General features: G+C 45.2%; 1 protein-coding gene across 1 annotated transcript in view; it reads right to left on the bottom strand.

Moving 5' to 3' along the window:
- The window catches only part of MED12L (mediator complex subunit 12L), a 294,127-nt gene that overhangs the window by 234,933 nt on the left and 38,428 nt on the right, over window positions 1-20,766 (bottom strand). The window contains 2 exon segments of the mRNA XM_049785377.1: window positions 8,475-8,634; window positions 15,901-16,092. Of these exon segments, the coding sequence (XP_049641334.1) occupies window positions 8,475-8,634; window positions 15,901-16,092 (352 nt within the window).

Here is a 20,766-nt window from a genome sequence, read left to right on the forward strand (position 1 = left end):
CTCTCTCTCTGTCTTTCTCTCTCTGTCTCTCTCTCTGTCTCTCTTTCTCTCTCTCTCCCCCCCTTCTAGACACAACATGGTAGCTTACGAGTTACCAACTGGCCTGGTAGATTATTTTCTCTCTCTCCTCTCCCCTCTCTCCTCTCTCCTCTCTCTCCCCTCTCTCCCTTCCCTTCTCCCCTCTTCTCTCCTCCCCTCTCCCCCTTTTCTCCCTCCCCCTCCCTCTCCTCTTCCTCCCTCCCTCCCTCTTCCTCTCCCTCCCTCTCTCTCTCCTGCTCTCTCTCCCCCCTCCCAGTGCCATGACTCAGAGGCGAGTGTCACAGCCTAAAGCACATGTGAGCCCCCACAGTGAAGGGGTACAACCCCCAACAGGTGCAGAAACCAGAGTATGCCTGAGCAGCACCACACCGCAGAAGAAGAGCACTGTCTCAGGAGCTGTGTGCACCCCCTAGCCCCAGCAACTGTGAACATGGTGACACGAAACCAACAGCAAATACTTCCTTGTGTCTGGGCCTCTCTCCCAATCTGACAGCATTTCCTGCACAGCACAAGGCCTTCGACAGACAGGCTGTGAACGATGCTGTCAGCCCCACACAGTAGAGCAACCTTCAGGGCATCCTGAAGCACAGGGATGTTTGGTCCGCATCTCACCACTGCACAGCCACCTAATAAAGTGATAGCTTTATTTCTCATGGCATGGCAGAAAGATTGGGACAAGAAGGGGCAGTGGAGCCAGCAAAGAAGAACAGCATGAGAGGAAAGGGCTTGCCTGAGCCTTGATCTTCCAGTCTGTATGTCTAAAACCCACTGTGGAGGATTCATCCAACCCCCATAAACAAGAAGGTAAAAAGAAGGTTTTGCAATTTTCCAGGGCTTCCTACTTATAGAACATACCCAGAGGTCACGTCATGCCTCAGAAAAAAGTATCTGCTAAATTCAGCCTTCTCTCCGGTCCTCAACTTCCCGTTCTATCTGGAGCACGAATCTGTGTGCTCCAACTCAGCACACCTCACCTGTTCCCTTTGAAAGCCTCTTCTCTGATTGTTGTTGGGTTCTTTTTTTTTATTTTTTGGCCCACAACAGGCAAATATTTCTACTGACTCTGCCTTCAGAAATTGCTCCTGGAAGTACTTGGAGGGCACTGTATGAGAAATCAGAGATCAAATTAGGGCCTGCCACTAGCAAGGCAAGCACCCTCCTCACTGTACTATCTCTCTGGACCTGATTATACAATCTTCAATGTGCAGGGGTTAAGGTACTTGCCTTGCAAGCGGCTCACCCCTATTTAATCCCCAGCACCACATATGATCCCTGAGCCTCACAAGAGCACAGAAAGAGGAACAAACCTCAAGCAATGTCAAGTGTGGCCCCAAAACAAAACAAGAGCAAAACTAAACCCCACAACCACTCAATGCAGCTTTTTGTAACAAATAAAACTAAAACAAAGAAGGGGGGGGGATCATTGCGCCGTAAAGATTTTGTTACAATTTGTCCAACTATTTCTTGAAGCTTCTTGAAATTCTGTGACAATCTCTCTTCTCACTCTGAGGTATGGAATCCATTGGAGTGTCCTTGCAGTCAATCCCAGCCTGGACATTTCAGATCTGGGACTGTCTGTGACAGGACGGCCGGGATCTCCCAGGCTCCCTCTGGTATGGCCGGTTCTCCTAACCTTCAGAAGAAGAATTCTTGACAATCACAGAAGAGCTTTACAGCTCCATTCCAAAACTCAGCGCAAGGAGAGGAAATAAAACATATGTTTCGATTACCCAGGATTACAGGCCATTTAGACTGAAAACAGTTTACAGATCTGAAGAAGAAGCATCGAGACAAAGGAAGCCATAAAACCGTTGCCAGAAAGGGAGCCGCTCGGCAGTCAATCTGGCCCCAAATGTGCCAAACGCTGATTTCTGCCAGCAAGGCCAGAACATGGGACCTATTATTGTCAGTTCGTCTGCTGAATTGTGTGCAACTCAATCCAACACCACGCACAGTCATGTGTGCTGGCTCGGTGTGTGAAACTTGCAACAGGAAGGCCTGTGTCTGCACAGCCAAGCACTCCCCAGAGCACTGGGTAATCTGCTTTTAAAAAGCTGAATGCATTGTTGATGGCAAAGCAGCAAGTTGAGGGGCACTGGGACAGAAGAAACAGCAGAGCTATTTGAAACCAAGTGCTCTCTACAAGAGAGTTGATAGAGTAAACCACATACACATGCCCAAAACAAAGGTGCAGGGCAAGAGAGACAGGACAGCAGGTAGGGCACCTGCCTTGCATGCAACCAAACCATATTGGATCCTCAGCATCCCATATGGTGTCTCCTAAGCCCTGCTAGGAGTGATCCCTGAGCACAGAGCCAGGAATAAGTAATGCTCTTGAGCATTGCCAGGAGCAAGATAGACAGGGAGAGTGAGAATTGAATGTTGACACAGCAACTGATTCTTCTCCCCGAGTGATAGAGGGAGGGTGGGTTGTTCCAAAGCTATCTTACAACTCGTACTTGGCAGAATCCTTCCTGTGCCTATGCCCATTAGTGAGTGCTGAAACCATACTCAGGATAAAAACCTGGGTACAAACCAGGGTACATGGGGGTTGGAGGAACAAGACATTGTAGTCACTCTGGCACAGCTGGGATGCCAGAAGCTGAGGAGTCACTGCTAGGGGCTGATTTCATTTTCAGGTGCAGAAGCCAAAATAGATGTGCCTAATTACTCTGAGCACCTTAAGTGGGCAGGAAGCATCCTAGGTCCCCCCAATATGGTATGAATGACACCATTTCTGACTCAGGTCTAATATCAAGATCTTTAATTAAAGCAAAAAAGTAAGAAATGGACCAAGGAAAGCCTTTTCAACATATGGGGTTGGGAAAACTGATGAGTTCTAAGCAAAAAGTAACATAAAATAAAATCAGATTCTAACTTAACACCATGTATGAAAGTGACAAAAAAATGGATTAAAGATCTTGATATCAAACCTGCACCCATAAATTATATAGTAAAACACTCCATGCACTGAAGTTAGAGATACCTTCAGTGATTCAATGCCAGTGATAAAACAAGCCAAAATGTAAGCAAAAATAAAGACCAGAAAAAAGAATATAAAGAATATTAAGAAGAATATTAAAAAGAATAATATAAAGAAGACCAGAATAAAAAATACCTTGTGGAACTGAAGCAATAGCACAGTGAGTAGAGCACTTGCCTTGCACACAGCTGACCTGGATTCGACTCCTAGTATCCAATACAGTCCCTTAGCACCACTAAGAGTAATTCCTCAGTGTAGGGCCAGGAGAAACCCCTGAGCACTTCCAGGTATAATCCAAAAACAAATAAAGAAAACTCCTGGGATAAATATAGGGAGAGTATCTCTCTACCATTCGGCTGATAAAATATTAATATCTAAAACATATAAAGCACTGATATGACTTTACAAGATAAAACAACCAACCCCATCAGAAAAAAGGGGAAAAGAGATAAAAAGAAACTTCTTCAAAGAAGACATATAGATGGCCAAAAGGTATATGAAAAAATACTCTGTACCTCTTAACCATCAGGGAAATGAAAATAATGAGCTATCACCTCTCACTAGTGAGACTAGTACATGTTACAAAAAGCAAAAATAAGCAGAGTTGGGGCCAGAGCGATAGCACAGCGGTAGGGTGTTTGCCTTGCATGCGATCAATCCAGGATGAACCCTGGTTCAATCCACTGCATTCCATATGGTCCCCCAAGCCAGGAGTGATTTCTGAGCGCATAGCCAGGAGTAACCCCTGAGCGTAACTGTATGTGCCCCCCCCCAAAAACAAACAAAAAAAGCAAAGTTGACATAGCTGTGACATAACTGGTGGTGGGGGGACTTCATTTACTGCTGGTAGGAATGCCAATTGGTGCAGATTTTTGGAATATAATCCATCTCAATAAAATGAACTTAGATTCTATGACCTAGTAATTTCACTTCTTGGCATCTACTCCAAAGGCCAAAAAACTATTCAGAAAAGACATCTGCAGTCATATATTTATTACAGCTCTATTCTCAATAGCCAAAATCTGGAAATGACCCAACTGTCCATGAACAGATGAGTGGATAAAGAAGCTACAGACACAGTGGAATACTACTCAGCTCTGAGAAAAGAAGAAATCGTGTGATTCGCTGCTAATGGATGGATCTAGAGAGCACTATGCTGGGTAAAGTTAGTTAGGAGAGGGTGAGACACAGAATAATAACCCTCATATGTGAGTCATAAAGAAACAAAGTAGGGGTATAACAAATACTCAAAGGCAACAGAAAGTGTAAATTGGTCTTCAGAGGAAGTATATACCACAGGGGAAGTGTTGATGAAGGGGAGGACAAGATTAGGAGAGAAACTCAAAGGGATCATGGTGCAGGGAAGCAGACACTGAGGGAAGGTGTGGTGCTACTTCTGTTATGCCATTAACAGTAATGTAAACCACGGTGTCTAAAATAAAAACCAGGAGCCGGAGAAATAGCATGGAGGTAAGGCATTTGCCTTGCATGCAAAAAGTCGGTGGTTCAAATCCCGGCATCCCATATGGTCCCCCAAGCCTGCCAGGAACGATTTCTAAGTAAAGCCAGGAGTAACCCCTGAGCGCTGCCAGGTGTGACCCCAAAACCAAAAAAAAATAATAATAATAATAAAATAAAATAAAATAAAAATAAAAGCCAAGTAAGATACAGAATGGAGCATAAGCTAAGAGATGGTGTTTGCTGGAGTCGAAGGAGGCAGCATCTGGGAGCCAGTGCTAAGTTAATGCAGATGGTGGGGGTGAGTGAGTGATTTTCATAGGCACATGGTAGGAGATGGAGGCCCTAAGGCCATGTATGTAAGCAGGTGAGGCCCTGGCTGGGGTATCACAAGTCCAGGAGGCCACTTGTGTGCAGATGGGACCACAATCATGTCTGAATAAGAAGCAGTCAGATGAGGATGCTGAGCATGGACTAGTGGTGAACATGTCCAAACAGGTTTATTCTGGCTGCATATGTGTGTTAAAGGAGCAAGAATAGAAATAAGGTGGCCAGAGACCCTGAGAATAAAAGCAAAGGCAGTTTGGGCCAGAGACGTGGGTGCAGAAGGCAGTCACTGTGCTCATCAGATCTGGGCGGTGTTTAGGAAGGAGGCCGACAGGATGGCAAAGGGTCTGAAAATAGAGCTGTGCGGTAAGATAAAGGGCTAGACTGATGGTGGGGCCTGAGCCTTATCCACCACAACATGCGCCACACACAGGAGTCTGGGGATGGCACAGTTAGAGAAGGTGGAAAAGAAACACCTTAGTTTCATGGCCTTCTGGCCATGATCAGTCACTATGCAGAGGGCCCAGTCAGCAACTAGGAAGTAGGCATCTGGGCTCAGGAGAGAAACAGTAAGAAATCGTGTTTTTTTTTTTTTTTGTTTTTTTTTTTGGTTTTTGGGCCACACCTGTGCCGCTCAGGGGTTACTCCTGGCTATGCGCTCAGAAGTTGCTCCTGGCTTCTTGGGGGACCATATGGGACACCGGGGGGGATCGAACCGCGGTCCATCCTAGGCTAGCGCAGGCAAGGCAGGCACCTTACCTCCAGCGCCACCGCCCGGCCCCAGAAATCGTGTTTTAGACCTACTCTAAAACCTTCTGCAGTCCACATATTAAATAAGAACTGCTTTTTTTTTCTCATTTGAATTTTTGCCCTTCCTTTTTTCTTTTCTTTTCTCTTCCTTTTTTTTTTTTACCTTTTTTTTTTCTTTTTTTTTTTTTCTTTTTTCCTCTTACCTTCAAACAGAAATACATAACTTGAGCCATCTTGTTCTGCCTCTCCAATTGAGGGGGAAATAATGGAGGCCATCAAGACCAAACAGTCATATGAATATTGAGTAGAAATAAAAAATGATCAGACTTGAACACCAAAGCCAACTACAACAGAAACGATACCCAATCTACAACAGGCTAGACATAGAAGGGACCACTTGTACTGGCAGCCCAGGAGGCAAAGGAGGGGCGATATGGGATGCAGGCTGGGAACAGGGATGGAGGGAGGACAGCATTGGTGGTGGGAATGCCCCCGATTCAATGTCACAATGTCACTATGAAATACTACTGTATTTGTAATCCACTTTGGTCAAAATAAAAATTATTAATATAAAAAAAGATAAATACAACAAAAACCAGAAGTTTTCAAAGAAACTTTGTTCCCTAACCCAAATACAAGTAATCTATTTAAAATAAAATAACACCATTATAAAGCGTTCTACAATAAAAGAACTACACATTACATACATATATGCTCTGAAGGAAACTTCTAAAAGGAAATGGGGGGGGGGAATCTATTTGAAACAAAAATGCATTCATCTACCTCAGTCAGCACTGGAAAACTCTGTATCAAGAATTAATTAGACCAGAATGATAGTACAATAGTAGGGCATTTGCATTGCATGCTGTTGACCCAAGATGGACCAGAGTTTGATCCCCCACATCTCATAGGGTCCCCTGAGCCTGCCAGGAGCTATTTCTGATTGTGGAGCCAGGAGTAACCCCTAAGCATCACTAGGTGTGGCCAAAAAACAAGAAACCAAATTAAAAAAAAAAAAGAATTAATTCATTAAATGCCAAAGCTACAGTAAAGCATGGAAAGTACTTGCCTTGCATGCAGCTGACCCAGGTTCGAGCTCTACCATCCCATATGGTCCCCCGAGTTCTCCTGAATGCAGAGTCAGGAATAAACCCCCTGGGTGTGGCCACCCCCCAAAAAAATAATTGTTTAAAGAATTAATTCTTGAGTGCTAAAAAGAAAGTGCCAGGCCAGGGCCAGCAGAGCTTCCTGCTGGGCAAGTGTGAAGATGCCAGCTAGATTTCCCATGTTGCCCACATGAACTGAGAGAGATCAGGGATCTCTGGTGTGGTGACCCCTGGGGCCTCAATAGAGTGAAGCCTCCTCCCGGACCCAGGCAGGTAAGTTTGACAGCAACCCCTGCCAAGCAGAAAGCTGCATGAGCACTGCATCAGGAGGGCAGAGTCCAGAGGAGAATGGCACCACCTCCATCCTCAGTCACTGCAACAAGCACAGGAAGAAGGAGGGCATGTGCCTCTCTTTGGTTTCCGTGAAATGATAAACAGGGAAAGATATGCTGATGAACAAATGAAGCCCAAAGCAGAGGGAGTGAGCACTGTGGAATGGGCACTGAGCCGCCAAGGTTGCCCAAGGTACTTTCTTCCCCATCTCCTCTTCAGACATCGACAGACCCAGGTGATGCAATCCAGGGTCTTCTGAGGTCCATTTGTGCTTGTTACTGTTGACACACTAGAAATGAGACTGAAAGCAAAGGTGGCAGCTGGACCCTGGCTCTGAATTTCAGTTTCTCCCACAATTGTCTACGTGGAGGATCTTTATTCCCCACTCTTTCACTTTGGTACCATTGTCCAGGGTGAGAGGGGCACCTGCCTATGCATTCAGTTCCCAAAAGAAACCAAACTGGTTTCAGTTTCAGACTGTGACAGACACAGAGCAAGTTTCAATGTATTTATGCACACGGGCCTGTGTGTGTATAAAACAAGTAAGCAAGGATCCAAACCATGATGTGTGCCTGGAGCAAGTAAAGAGGAATGTACCCTGGGATACACACACAGGCAGGCAAACAGACACGTATGACAAGTAAAGGTATGCGCCAACTATGGCTCTGGGTTTGGGCAACTGCACAGCAGGCAAGGCACTTTCCTTGCACATAGTCAACCCAGGTTAGATTCTCAGCATGTCATGGGGTCCCCCAAGCCCAGCAGGAGTGATCCCTGAGTGCAGAACCACCAAATCTGAGCACTGCTAGATCTGGCCCCCCCAAAAAAAACAAATAAACCAAAAAACCAGACAGCTTTGCCAGGGGGTGTAGCCCACAGACCTGCCAACACGTGACCCACAGCGAGCCCCACAACTGGCCTGTAGAACACCCACTTCCTCCAAGCAAGCATCACAGCAGCAGTAATAGTGGGAAGGGAAGAGGAGAATCAGCCCTCTCTGCAAGGACATCTGGTGGGCAGCAGCAGTGCGGGCACGAGCCTCCAGGAGTCACTGCGTCGCCTCCCTGCAGCTCATTCAAGAGAGCATCACTCACAGAGGCTGCTGGGAAAGATATGGCAGGACACAGCAGAGAACAGAGAGGAGCAGCATGGAAGAGTGTAGGGAGGAAGAAACACAGAGAAGGGGAGGTCTGGAAGCAGGGGCTGGAGGGCCTGAACACCAGAGAATAAGAACACCATGACAGCCAGAGACAGGATGTCTGATCCAAAGGACTGGGCAAGTCACCGCCAGAAACTTGAAGCCATCTGCATCAGGAGTGCAGGATGAGATGAGTATAAACGGAACCCTGCCTCAAGCTGGGGTGGGAGAAACAACAGTCCCACCTCCATGAGGGAGGATACTCACGGAGTCAGGGATACTGAGTCAGGGCACCCGGCAGGCGACAATTCCTCACAGAAGAGGCCCAAGATGTACTCACCCAGGTTGGGATCGGTGGTCTGGCGCTTCTTGAGCTTCGCTTCAGAAACAGCGGAGTAGTAGGCGCAGGTCATCTTGATGAGCCACGTGGCTCGCAACATTGGCACCGAGTACTTAGCTAGGTAGGCAAACACATCCTCCTTCTTACTCAAGATGGGAACCTACAGAGAGAGACCATACTCGTGGGAACCTTGTACTACCTTCATCACAAGGCCCACCCAGAGACAAAGCTGAAGCCCTCTATCTGCTGACTCTAAGCAAGCAGAGCTGAGGGAGGGGCTGAAACTATAGGACAATGGGCAAGGCATTTGCCTTGCATGTATTATTGGACCCAGGTTTGATCTCCAGTATCCCATTCAGTCCCTGGGCACCAGCAGGAGTGATCCTTGAGTTAAGACTAAGGTCTGGGCACACCCAAATGTGCCTTCTACATACAAACACAGACACACAGACACATACACACATACACACACACACACACACACACACACACACAAGAAATCATAGCTTGGGACATAGAGATAGTACAAGGTTTAAGGGGCTTGCCTAGCATGCAGCAACACTGGTTAGACTCCTGGAAAGCACAAGAGCATAACCACATGGCCACAAGAGCATAACCAGGAGTGGTCCCTGAGCATAGTTGGGTGTGTCCCAAATACATACCACCTCCCAAAAGTAGAACTTTGTTGGGAAATGTAGCTCAGTGTTAGAACACATGCGTTGCATGTATAAAGTCCTGAATTCAATTACCAGTTTTGTTTTTTAAGAAAGTATAGCTTTGACAGATTCTCAAAAAATATACTTTTTAAAAATAAAAGTTTCATTAAAAAATAAATATAAAGGTCTGTTCTCCACCCCCAAGCCCACCAGGAGTAAAGCCCTGAGCACCACCAGGTATTGGCCCCACACCCAAAGTAAAAGGAGAGACAGGGCCGGGTGGTGGCGCTGGAGGTAAGGTGCCTGCCTTGCCTGCGCTAGCCTTGGACGGACCGCGGTTCGATCCCCCGGCGTCCCATATGGTCCCCCAAGCCAGGAGCGACTTCTGAGCGCATAGCCAGGAGTAACCTCTGAGTGTCAACGGGTGTGGCCCAAAAAACCAAAAAAAAAAAAAAAAAAGGAGAGACAGACAGAACAGTAATCAAGGTAATTGCCTCCCCATGAACAATCTTGGGTTGATCACAGACACTTCATATGGTCCCCAGAACACTGCCAGGAGTGGTCACTGAGCACAGAGCTAAAAGTAAACCCTGAGTGCAGCCAGGTGTGGTCTAAAACCCATAAACACACACATAAGTAAACAAAACCAAGAATCCAGGGCTGAGAGATGGTTCCCAATCAGAAGTGCCTGCTCTGCTGCACAGAAGGGAACCCTGCCACAGGGAAAACCATCCCCACCATCACCAACACCATCAAGGCAGGGAATCAGACTTTGTCTAGCTCTGACTTCATCCAACACTGCTCATGGATAACAAGTGCCACAAAGCTGCTACACGTACCATTAGCCACCCCCCCCAAAGTTTTTTTGTTTTTTTTTGGGGGGGTCACGCCTAGCTGTGTTCAGGGTTGCTCCTGAAACTGCTCCTGATAGGCATGGCGGGGGAACCATATAGGATGCCGGGATTCGAACCACTGTCTGTCCTTGATCGGCTGCATGCAAGGCAAATGCCTACAGCTGTGCTATCTCTCTGGCCCCTATTAGCCCAAAATTTTTGAAGAGGCCAAACAGTGATGGATGAATTGAAGATGCCTAATACAGACCGAGCTGGTACTTGAGGAAGTTAATTCACTCTCCAGCCCACAAAGGTGCCACTGAGGCTATCTGAATGCCAATGTACCTCTCCATGGTTTGAAAGAACTGATTTTGTTCTTCCACAGTTCCTTTTGTTCTTGTTTTGGGCCACACCCAGCAATACTCAGAGTTTACTCCTGGTGATGCTTAGGTATATGTGATGCCAAGGATCAAACATGGGTCATCTACATGCAAGGCAAGTGCTCTTTCCCCTGTACTATGGCTCCAGCTTCTCTTCCACAATTCCTCTGGGAGGAAGTTGGGCTGAAAGCAGAAGGTCTGCTATAACCCCTAAACCTGCGATGGCAAACCAGTGGCATGCAAAGGCTTTGCAGCTAGCATGCGGGAAGGTCTACAAGTAAGCTTTTAGGCACTAAAATCTTGTTATTAAGGTTTAATTGATGTGCTGGCATTTTTGAAGAAATTCTTTGGTTTTGTGCAGCAGTTTGGGCACTTGGGCTCAAAAAAGGTTAGCCATTACTGCCCTAAACCATGAAGGGGTACCTCTCCCCTGTTTTTGTTTGTCTGTTTTACTCTGTGCTCAGGTATCACTCTTGGTGATGCTTAGAGGACCCTATGGTATGCGGAGGATCAAATCCAGATCAGCAGGATGCAAGGTAAACACCCTACTCCCTGTCCAATCACACCAGCTTCCTTGATCTTTTACTCTTTCCATACCCCAACCTCCTGGCAGCAGCGTTTCTATAGCAGCCTTGTGTCTTTATAAACATCCCCATGTGGTACCAACATGGGACCCCAGAATTTAAGGAGGAGTTGGGTTTTCTAACCAACCATTTCAAGAGTTACTTCTAAGCTGCTCCAAGGCTAAAACAAAAAATCCTAGGCAGTGAAGGAGATGCCCTCTATCCACGTCCTTTATGTCATGGGCTTAGGAAACTGCAAGGCACCCTTTTCCTACCACCACTCCATAGAGTAGAGACAGGTCCCCACAGAAACAAGACCAGTGGGAGCTCAATAAGAAGTGATGTCTTTCCCATTCAGATGGCAGGGCTACATTCTAACAAGGTTATTTCCTGATAAATGAGCCTGGCAAGGCCTGTCCAAGAGAGACAGACAACCAGTAAATCCAGGACTGAGGAAAACACAGGCTTAAATAATCAGTCATATGGCCACTTTTCCCTGGAACAGAGCAGAAGCGATCAGGGGTCAAGTAGGACTGGCAAGGTCAAGTTGCCTCCCCTTGGGACTTATCAAAAGACAGTCAGATCAAAACCTCAAAAAGAGGTAGATGCAAAAAAAAAAAAAAAGAGCTTCTCAAAAGAGCATTATTAATAGTACCTTTCATGGCTAACCAAGGGTTTCTTTTTGAACCACAATTGACAGGAGATAGGGGAGAAAATTCTAGAACACATGAAATGTTTAGTGAGTAGATGAGTGAGCTCAAAGATCGTACAAAGCAAACAAACCTCAAGTCCTTCAGACCTCCTAGAAGAGCCCTGAAAAGCTGAAATGCCTCAAACCCAGGACTTTCAAATTCACAAGAAGGCAGCATTAGGAGATATTGGCACAAAGGAAGAGAGTGCTTAAAGGAAGACAGCACATGCTATGGGTTCAGGTCAAATGGACAGTCTGGGCCAACCAGGAAAAGATGTGGCCGCAGACTCAGACAGGCCTTCAAGGGATGAATTTCATGGGCCAAGAGCCCAGGCAGCTTGTTCCTGGAGCTGCTCCTGGCAGTCAGGGATGGAGCTGTCTAGTTTCTGTATCAGATAGGCCATGACTGTTTTTAGAGAACCACAAGAAAGCACACATTGGCTTTCCATTCACGGAAAGGTCTGCACAGTCTCAGGGTACCACAATGGGAAAGGCAAACAGAAATCCCAGAGGCCACTGTAAAGTTCACTAAGAGGTGACCAAAGAGAGACAGTACAATGGACAGAGCACTTGCTGATTCAATCTCTGGCACTACATTTGCATTCTTGGGCACTGCCAGGAGTGACCTCTGAGAACAGAGATAGGAGTTAGTCCTAAGCACCACTGGGTATAAGGATCAAAGGAAAAGCAGGAGCAGCACTATGACACCCCCCCCCCCCACTATGAGCTGCTTAGGAGTCAGCAGGACATTGGGGGCCCACCTGTTCCTGATCCATTGACACAGGACACTGGTGACCTCTCGATAACTAAATGGTTCAAGTGCGGCTGAGCCTTAGAGAAACATAAGCCAGGGCCCAGTAACCTGATATAGCCCATATAGGATACTCTTTTGAACTCTAGACCAGACTGGGGTTGTGTGATGACTAAGGATCTCAGTGGGGGAGAGGGAAAGGTCTTTTGGCCTTAAGTTATCTCACCAATCGGCATCAGGAACAAGAGAAAGCCGAACTTTCCAAGATGAGCAACGCACCAAGAATGCGATTGTCTGCCCAAATCTGCAAGACCGAGGAAGTCAAGATATTGAGAAAGGGAGCAAAGAGAGGGAACATCGGGGAAGGAGCTTATCTGGCATCAGTCCGATCCTGATCTCCAGCATTACAAATGGGTCCTCCAAGCAGTGCCAGGACAACCTCCAAGCATGGAGCTAGAAGGAGCCTTCAAGTCTGTTGAGTATAGGGAGAAGGGGCAGTCATTGCACATGAAAGTCAATGGTTTTTGGTTTTGGGGTTTTGGGGGGTACTTTTTTGCTTTGGGGGGGGTTGTTTGTTTTGGTTTGGTTTTTGGTCCACACTGGTGACGCTCAGGGGTTACTCCTGGCTATGCATTCAGAAATCGCTCTTGGTTTGGGGGACCATATGAGATACCAGGGAATCAAACCGTGGTCCGTCCTAGGTTAGCACATGCAAGGCCAATGCCCTACTGCCTGCGCCACCACTCCAGCCCTGAAAGTCAATGGTTTTATAAATAAAGTATACTTGGCTAGAGAAAGTCAGGGTCAAGGCACATGTTTTATATGAAGCTGCCTTTATTCAATCCCAATTCATCCTCCAGCACCCTATTTGGTCCCCCACTCATGGAGGCCCCTGAGCATCTGGGTGCTGTGCCATAGGACCATATTTCTGTGACCTTGCACTGAACAGCTAGCACAGCTGTATAAGAATGGTCAGGTAAACCGCCTGGGAGGCACACACATCCCCTAAAAAATATAAAGGATCTTTAACTTTACAAAATGAGGTGCATGTCCAGAGTTTACTTGAGGAACATCTGACATGACCAGAAGCTGCTCCCACAGAAAGAGAAAACAGTGACTAGTCCATTGTTCCCAGTCCAGCTCCCTTGTTCAGAAAGAGTCTGCAAAGGCATCAACTCACCAATGGCTGCCCACTGAGAACATGCCAGAGTGCATCTTAATGGTTGTTAACAGAGAAAAGCTAAAAAGGAAGATGGCAGCCCAGCAGCCTGGGAGTTTTGGGGTGGTGGTTGTAAATGACCTGTCTAGAGGGTCTTGCCTATAGCTGAAAGCTATTAAGAATTAAGTATAGGCCCTAGGTGACACTATGATACATAGCAAGGGCCATCAAGGACCAAAAAACATGTTCAACTTGGAAAGGAAATATATACCCTAGGAGTTAAATGCCCATAAGAAAAATGCACTGGGTAGGAAATGTCCCAGAAGAAAATGCCCAGAAGTGAATGGCCTGAAAAGGAATTGTCACACATGCACAAATGGAAAGACCATCATGGGCTGAGACAGGAGCTTTTGGACCAGAAAAGATGCCCTTATAAAGGAGCCTGAGCAACTCAATCCACAGATATCCATGGAGGCAACACCGTATTGTGAGACCAGGGTATAATAATGCCACTGGAGCAACAGAGGTTATTTGCAGAGTTGCTTTACAAAGTCAACTCACAAATACAATACACAGAGTCCCCTTCTCAATGGGCCTGTACTAAGTTGATGAATGAAAACTTTAAGCACTGGGAAAAGAAGAGGGGGTCGCTGGACAACGAAAGGGTTTTCTGGGGAGGTGAGAAAAGAGTTGTGGGAGTTCCAAGTAGACATGTGAAACATGTGAGACCAATACTAAGAAAGAGGAAGGTCCTCATTATCACACATGCCCCAGTTCTAACAACAACAACAACTGAAGGGATGGGAAATGTTAGGCCAGACTCTCCGGTGCTCAGGGGAAATTTCTGGCTCTGCTTAAGAGTGACCTCCAGCAGTGCTCAAGGAAATATGGAACTGGGGATCCAACCAGCATTGTTGGAGTGCAAGGCAAGCAAGCATGGTAACTTCTATATCCTCTCTCTAACACAACACCTTATCACATTTAGAGAGTGAAAACAACCATTCCATGGGGCCAGTACCCATGGAAGGGATATAGCAGTCAGGGCTTCACCTTGCATGCAACCAATCTAAGTTCAATCCCTGGCATCCCATGTGGTCCCCCAATTCCTGCCAAGAGTAATCCCTGAGCACAATTTTTGGGTGTGCCTTCAAAACCAAAAAAATAAAGCATCCCACGAAATGCTATTATTCCTTATTTGAGCAAAAACAATCAAAGAAAAAGATCTTTGCGTATACATCCCTAGACCCCTTAAAAAAACTGGGAAAAGTCCAGAGAGATAAAAAACATTTGCCTTGGGGCCGGAAAGGTGGCGCTAGAGGTAAGGTGTCTGCCTTGCAAGCGCTAGCGTAGGACGGACCGCGGTTCGATCCCCCGGTGTCCCATATGGTCCCCCCAAGCCAGGGGCGATTTCTGAGCGATTTCTGAGCCAGGAGTAACCCCTGAGCGTCAAACGGGTGTTGCCCAAAAACCAAAAAAACAAAAACAAAAAAAAAACAAAAGAAACATTTGCCTTGCACATGGCCAACCTGAGTTTGATTTCAGAGTACTGCACATAGTTCTTCCAAGCACTATGAGTGATCCTTGAACACACTGGGTGTGACTCAAAACAAAACAAAAACCGAGATATGTGTGTGTGGAAAGTGGGGGCAGGCTCTGAATAAACATGTCCATTTGGTTTGAAAATTTTTCCAAACGAGTTATCCAAGAACATACACAAACACTATTTTTTTTCTGGCTGGGTTGGTGTGTAGGACAAAGCTGAAAGACTAGCCTTTCAAAGACAAGAAAATTACATTATGGCAAAAAATTCTGGACCAAAAAAATAATACAGGCAGTTAAAGCACTTGACCTGTATGTGGTCCAATAGGTTCAATCTCTGGCAATGTATATGGTTCCCTAAACACCACCAGAAATGACCCCTGGGCACAGAGTCAAAGAAGGTCCTGAGAACCAACAGATGTGTTTTAAACACATACACACACACACACACACACACACACACACACACACACACACACACAATTCAAGAAATTCTGTAACATTGTTGGGCCTCCCAAGTCTAGAAAAACAAAGTGTGATAAACAGTAATGAATGTGACTGTCTGCCTATGGCCCGTATTGAATGTGAGAAAGGGGAAAAGGGATAATGGAAGGAAGTAAGGGAGGGAGGGAGGGAGGGAGGGAGGGAGGGAGGGAGGGAGGGAGGGAGGGAGGGAGGGAGGGAGGGAGGGAGGGAGGGAGGGAGGGAGGGAGGGAGGGAGGTTGAAGGGAATCAGTCTAAGTGTGCATACCTGCCACTTAGACTGAGAGTTTGGGAGAGGGACCAAGAGAATATATAGCTAAGTGTTCTTTCAAGATCTCCCTCTGGCAGCACAAAATTAAAACATTTAATACCTTTTTAGCCAAAATAGCAAGTGGCTTGTTTCCTGCTAAGTCGGAGAACCAGCCGTGAATCGCACTCTGAGACCGAGGGGTGACCAACCAATAATTATCCTTAGCATTAACTTGGGGTTTCTTCTTTCCTGTGTCCTGGAAAGTGTTAAGCTTTAGCTTCTCAGCTAATATGCTGCTAAAATAGGCTCCAATCTGTGGAAAGAGAGAGAGAGAGAGAAAACAAGCAAAAGGTGAATGGCAAGAAGGATGTTGGCAACATATCAAAGTATTTTAACCTTGGTTTTTTTGTTGTTATTGTTGTTGTTTGTTTTGTTTTGTTTTGGGGTCACACCTAGCAGCACTCAGGGGTTACTCCTGGCTCAGAAATCACTCCTGGCAGGCTCGGGGGACCATATGGGATGCCGGGGTTTGAACCACCGTCCTTCTGCATGCAAGGCTAATGCTCTACCTCCATGCTATCTCTCCGGCCCTTGTTTTTGTTTTAATTACAAATTGTCAGACCACAAAAATAAAGAGACAAGATAAGCTTATAAATCCAAACACCCAGATATCCTTATACTGATATAATAATATAAAACCTTCTGCAGTTACACACTTTTGGTAGTGGTGATGGTTGGTTGTTGGGTTACTGATCCTACCCTAATCAATAATTATACTCTACCCTAGTGTGTGATCTGGTGAAAGTATACTGGATTATTCCTTACTTGGTATACTTCTCCCACCCTCCCTAGGGTAGGACCTGATTCTTGTCAATAAAAGCAGGGTGTCTCAGAAAGACGGGCTCATTCTTTGGTCTTCTTCCACTGAGCTGCGCTCCATCTTCAGTGGTTTGAATTCCTTGCTTGAGCAATGGATTTCCTGAACCCATTCTTGTACCTCTTCACTGATTTTTGTGAATCTCTACAACTGGAACTGTTCCCCCTGTCCTAATCGGACAGGGAATGGGAACTGCCTTTCCTGTCTGGGAGCTTGCTCAGAATCAAACCTCAACCAATCTCCTAGAGAACGTGACTCTGCAGTGGTTAGTTTAAATATTTTTTATTTTATTGATTTCTGGATCACATCTGGGACTGTCCACTCCCACCACTGCCCAGGGGACCAGAAGGTACCAGAAATGAGCCCAGGCCCCCTGTATGCAAAGCTGCATATTGATCTTCTTCTTGACTCCTTGGCTTCATGGTTAAAAAGCATATCAAGGAAAGCACAGACACCTTGGAAAATAATCTCTTGCAAGGCAAAATTAATTCAGAGCTGACTAAATGATGAGACAATGGGCTCCGATGCTTTCTCAGTGGCACTTGCTCCCTCTTCATACTATGCGCCCGTTTGGAGAGAGAATTTTTCTCCTGAGAGGTGTTGCCGGCAAGAGCAGAAAGTCTGGTAATCACGTAGTAATCGTTTTTTCCTTCTTGTTTCATCTTAATAGCACATATTTTTGGAAAGGAAACTCTGTGTTTACACTCAGCACTTTGGCAAAAAGAGTCTGGAGAAATTTAATTCATTTAAATGGCAAATTACAAAAGGCTCAATTACGTTAAGTGTTGCATGGTTTCTGATTGGGAGGATGCTCCCTGGCAGATGTGCTTGAGAGGAAGTAGGAGAGGCCTATTCTGGAGAGATCCAGCAGCCGTGGGGCCTGTGAGCAGTTTAGATCATACTATGACCAGGAAATTCAAAGAGGTCTGAAGAAGGGGAAGAGCAGAAGATGGGGGGAAAGCAAGATACAAAACTTAAGTGATTGCAAGGCCAAAGAAATAGTCTGATGAGTAGAGCGCTTGCCTTGCTTGAAGCAGACCCAGATTTGATCCCCAGCACCCTATATGGCCGGTAACCTGAGCCCAGCCTTGAGTGATCCCTGAGCATCACCAGGTAATGCTGAAAAGATACAAAATTAAATAAATGACAGAAAACTGATGTGAAATTTTTTTTTGAGCTACTGAATGAATGCAGGTTCAAAGGCAGCTCCTACATCTGCTTTCTGGGATCATTCCTGGAGGTACTCAGGGTGCTAGGTTGGCCACATACAAAGCATGTACCTTAACTCCTATATTGTCTCTCTGGTCCCTGAGTTTTCCAGAATTCTGTATCAAAGCATCCTGCTTCCTAGCTTTTTAAACTGTTGGTCATGATCTCATAGGGGACCTTATAACAGAAAGGAGAAGGGTGTTGGATTGTCACAAAATTTTTGTTTTAAAATAAATGTCTGACTTATTATTAATAAATATTTTATTTGTATACCTCTTTTCCTATATTTTGGTTGTGGCACAATTTCTTAGGCCATGGGACTGGAACAATAGTACAGTGCCTGACATGTTTTGACTTAGATGCACCAACCCTGGTTCGATAACCAGCATCCTATATGGTTCCCCAAGCACTTCCAGGAGTGATTCCTGAATGCAGAGGCAGGAGGAAGCCAGGAATAAGCACAATGGGTGTGGCCCAAAGACTAGTAATAATAATATCTTGGATGAAAGGGGATTGGAATGGGAAAAACTGAACTCTCTTTATCACACTGTCTGGAAATCCTTTCATTAGAGGCCAGCAGTGTTTTCTAATAAATATATCCAATAAGGTTAGCAGACAGTGGCAACCACAATTAAAATAAAATACCTGCCCTGGTGTAGCAGAGAATCGCCGCCTCTGTAATGCTCCTGAGTCAATGAACCATCAGTCGATAGGTTAAAACACAGTTGTAAGCAATTAGCTCAATTTAACTATCAATTTAACTATTAGCACAACCCCCTTTTTCCCATTGTGATCAACGTGCAATAGAAAGGAATGTTTTATGTTTGTTTAGTTGGTTGACTAGGAATGGGGGTGGCTATACCCAGTGGTGTTCAAAGCTTACTTTTGTCTCTGCACTCAGGAATTACTCTGGAGGGACTCAGAGGACTATATGGGATGCTGAGGATGGAATCCGGGTCAGTCATGCCATGCAAGCATCCGCCCCTTGTACCATCACTTTGGCCCCCCCAAAAATGTTTTAATGTTGATGCAATGATGGTAATAAGAATTAGAGTGCAGGTGGACAAACAGATCGGTAGGCTGAGTACAGGCTTTGCATGCAAGAGGACTAGGTTCAAATCTCAGGTCCACATGATCCTCTACCACTGCCAAGAGAAATTGCAATACCAAATTGACCCAAAATCATACACACAAACACACCATAGAGCGAACAGGAAAAAAAATCACAGGGCTGCAGAGACAATACAGAGATAAGGTGTTTGTCTTGCACACAGTCGCACATGGTTGAACCTGGCACCCTATATGGTCCCTTGAATACAGGAATATAGCCAGAGATAAACCTGGCACAAAGCCAGAAGTGAAGCCCTGAGTACCACCAGCATAGCCCCAAAATAAAATAAGAAAAAAATGTCTTTAGGCTTTACTTTTTTAAAAAATAACTTCAAGGGGTCAAAGAGATAGCATGGTGGTAAGGCATTTGTCTTGCACGCAGCTGATCCAGGATGGATGGTGGTTTGAATTCTGGCATCCTATATGGTCCCCATGCCTACCAGGAGCACTAGCCTAGGACAGACTGTGATTCGATCCCCTGGCATCCTATATGGCCCACCAAACTCACCAAAGCCGGGGGCGATTTCTGAGTGCAGAGCCAGGAGTAGCCCCTGAGCACAGCCGGGTATGACCCAAAAACCAAAAAAACAAACAACAAAAAAAAAAAAGGCAAAAGACCCAAGTTGGAAATATATAAAAACAAATGCAAAAGCCTAATAAAAATGTTATTTCAAAAGATGCACCCAATAACTGCAAATTGTTTCATCTTAAATCCCTCAACTGATATTCCATCTTTTCTTATTTGTTTTGAAGCCAGACCAGTAGTACTCAGGGGTCACTGCTAGAGGTGACCTGGGATCCATACATGGTATCAGGATCAAATCAGGGTTGGCCACAAGCAAAGTAAGTGCCATAACTATCTCTCTGGCTCTTGATATTTTCACTAGACATCATGTAAATTGTATTTTTTTAAAGTTCTACCCATTACAATTAAGTATGATTTTTAATGACAATAAATAAAAGCATCAAAATAAATTAGTCTGAGAAGTCAGTCTTATAACCATATACCTTTCCATGTATTTAGTGAGAGCAATGGGGACACGGTGCCCAAAAGATCAGGGAGAAAATACTGAGATTAAAAAAAGAATCAAAACATAAGCATAATATGTTAACATCACTAAGTCATATTAAGAGCAAAAAGCCTCATTCCTAAGTCTCAATGTCTACCTCCAAATAATAATGTCCTTAAAGGTCTAGCAGGATTGCAAAATCACATAAACTTTTGTTTTTCTGCCTTTTTTTTTTTCTCCTTCTTTTGGTTTTTGGGCCACACCCGGCAATGCTCAGGGGTTACTCCTGGCTGTCTGCTCAGAAATAGCTCCTGGCAGGCACGGGGGACCATGTGGGACACCGGGATTCAAACCAACCACCTTTGGTCCTGGATCGGCTGCTTGCAAGGCAAACGCCGCTGTGCTATCTCTCCAGGCCCGTGCTTTTATTTTTTTTTAAATAAATTTATTTTTAATTATAAGAACAAAGATGCAAAGAAAGAGAAAAAGGTAAAGTTACAGTGGAAGGACAATCACCCATAAACAGAATTCTTATTAGAAAATTCCTTGCTGATACCTTAATTTTGAACTTTCAGCCAAAGAACATTAAAAAAAATAAAATAGAACCCATGTACAATTACTTTGTCCCTCAAGTCCCCAGACTGTACTACATTATAAGATTTCTTAGCAGTACACAAAGCAATCTAAGGCCATAAAACTTATGTAACTCCTTAAACATTGAAGGCATAATATTTTCTTACATTTCCTTGCACATGCATATTAGTTTAAGTTAACCTCAAAA

This window comes from Suncus etruscus, chromosome 13, assembly GCF_024139225.1.
Source record: "Suncus etruscus isolate mSunEtr1 chromosome 13, mSunEtr1.pri.cur, whole genome shotgun sequence".
Taxonomy (NCBI): domain Eukaryota; kingdom Metazoa; phylum Chordata; class Mammalia; order Eulipotyphla; family Soricidae; genus Suncus; species Suncus etruscus.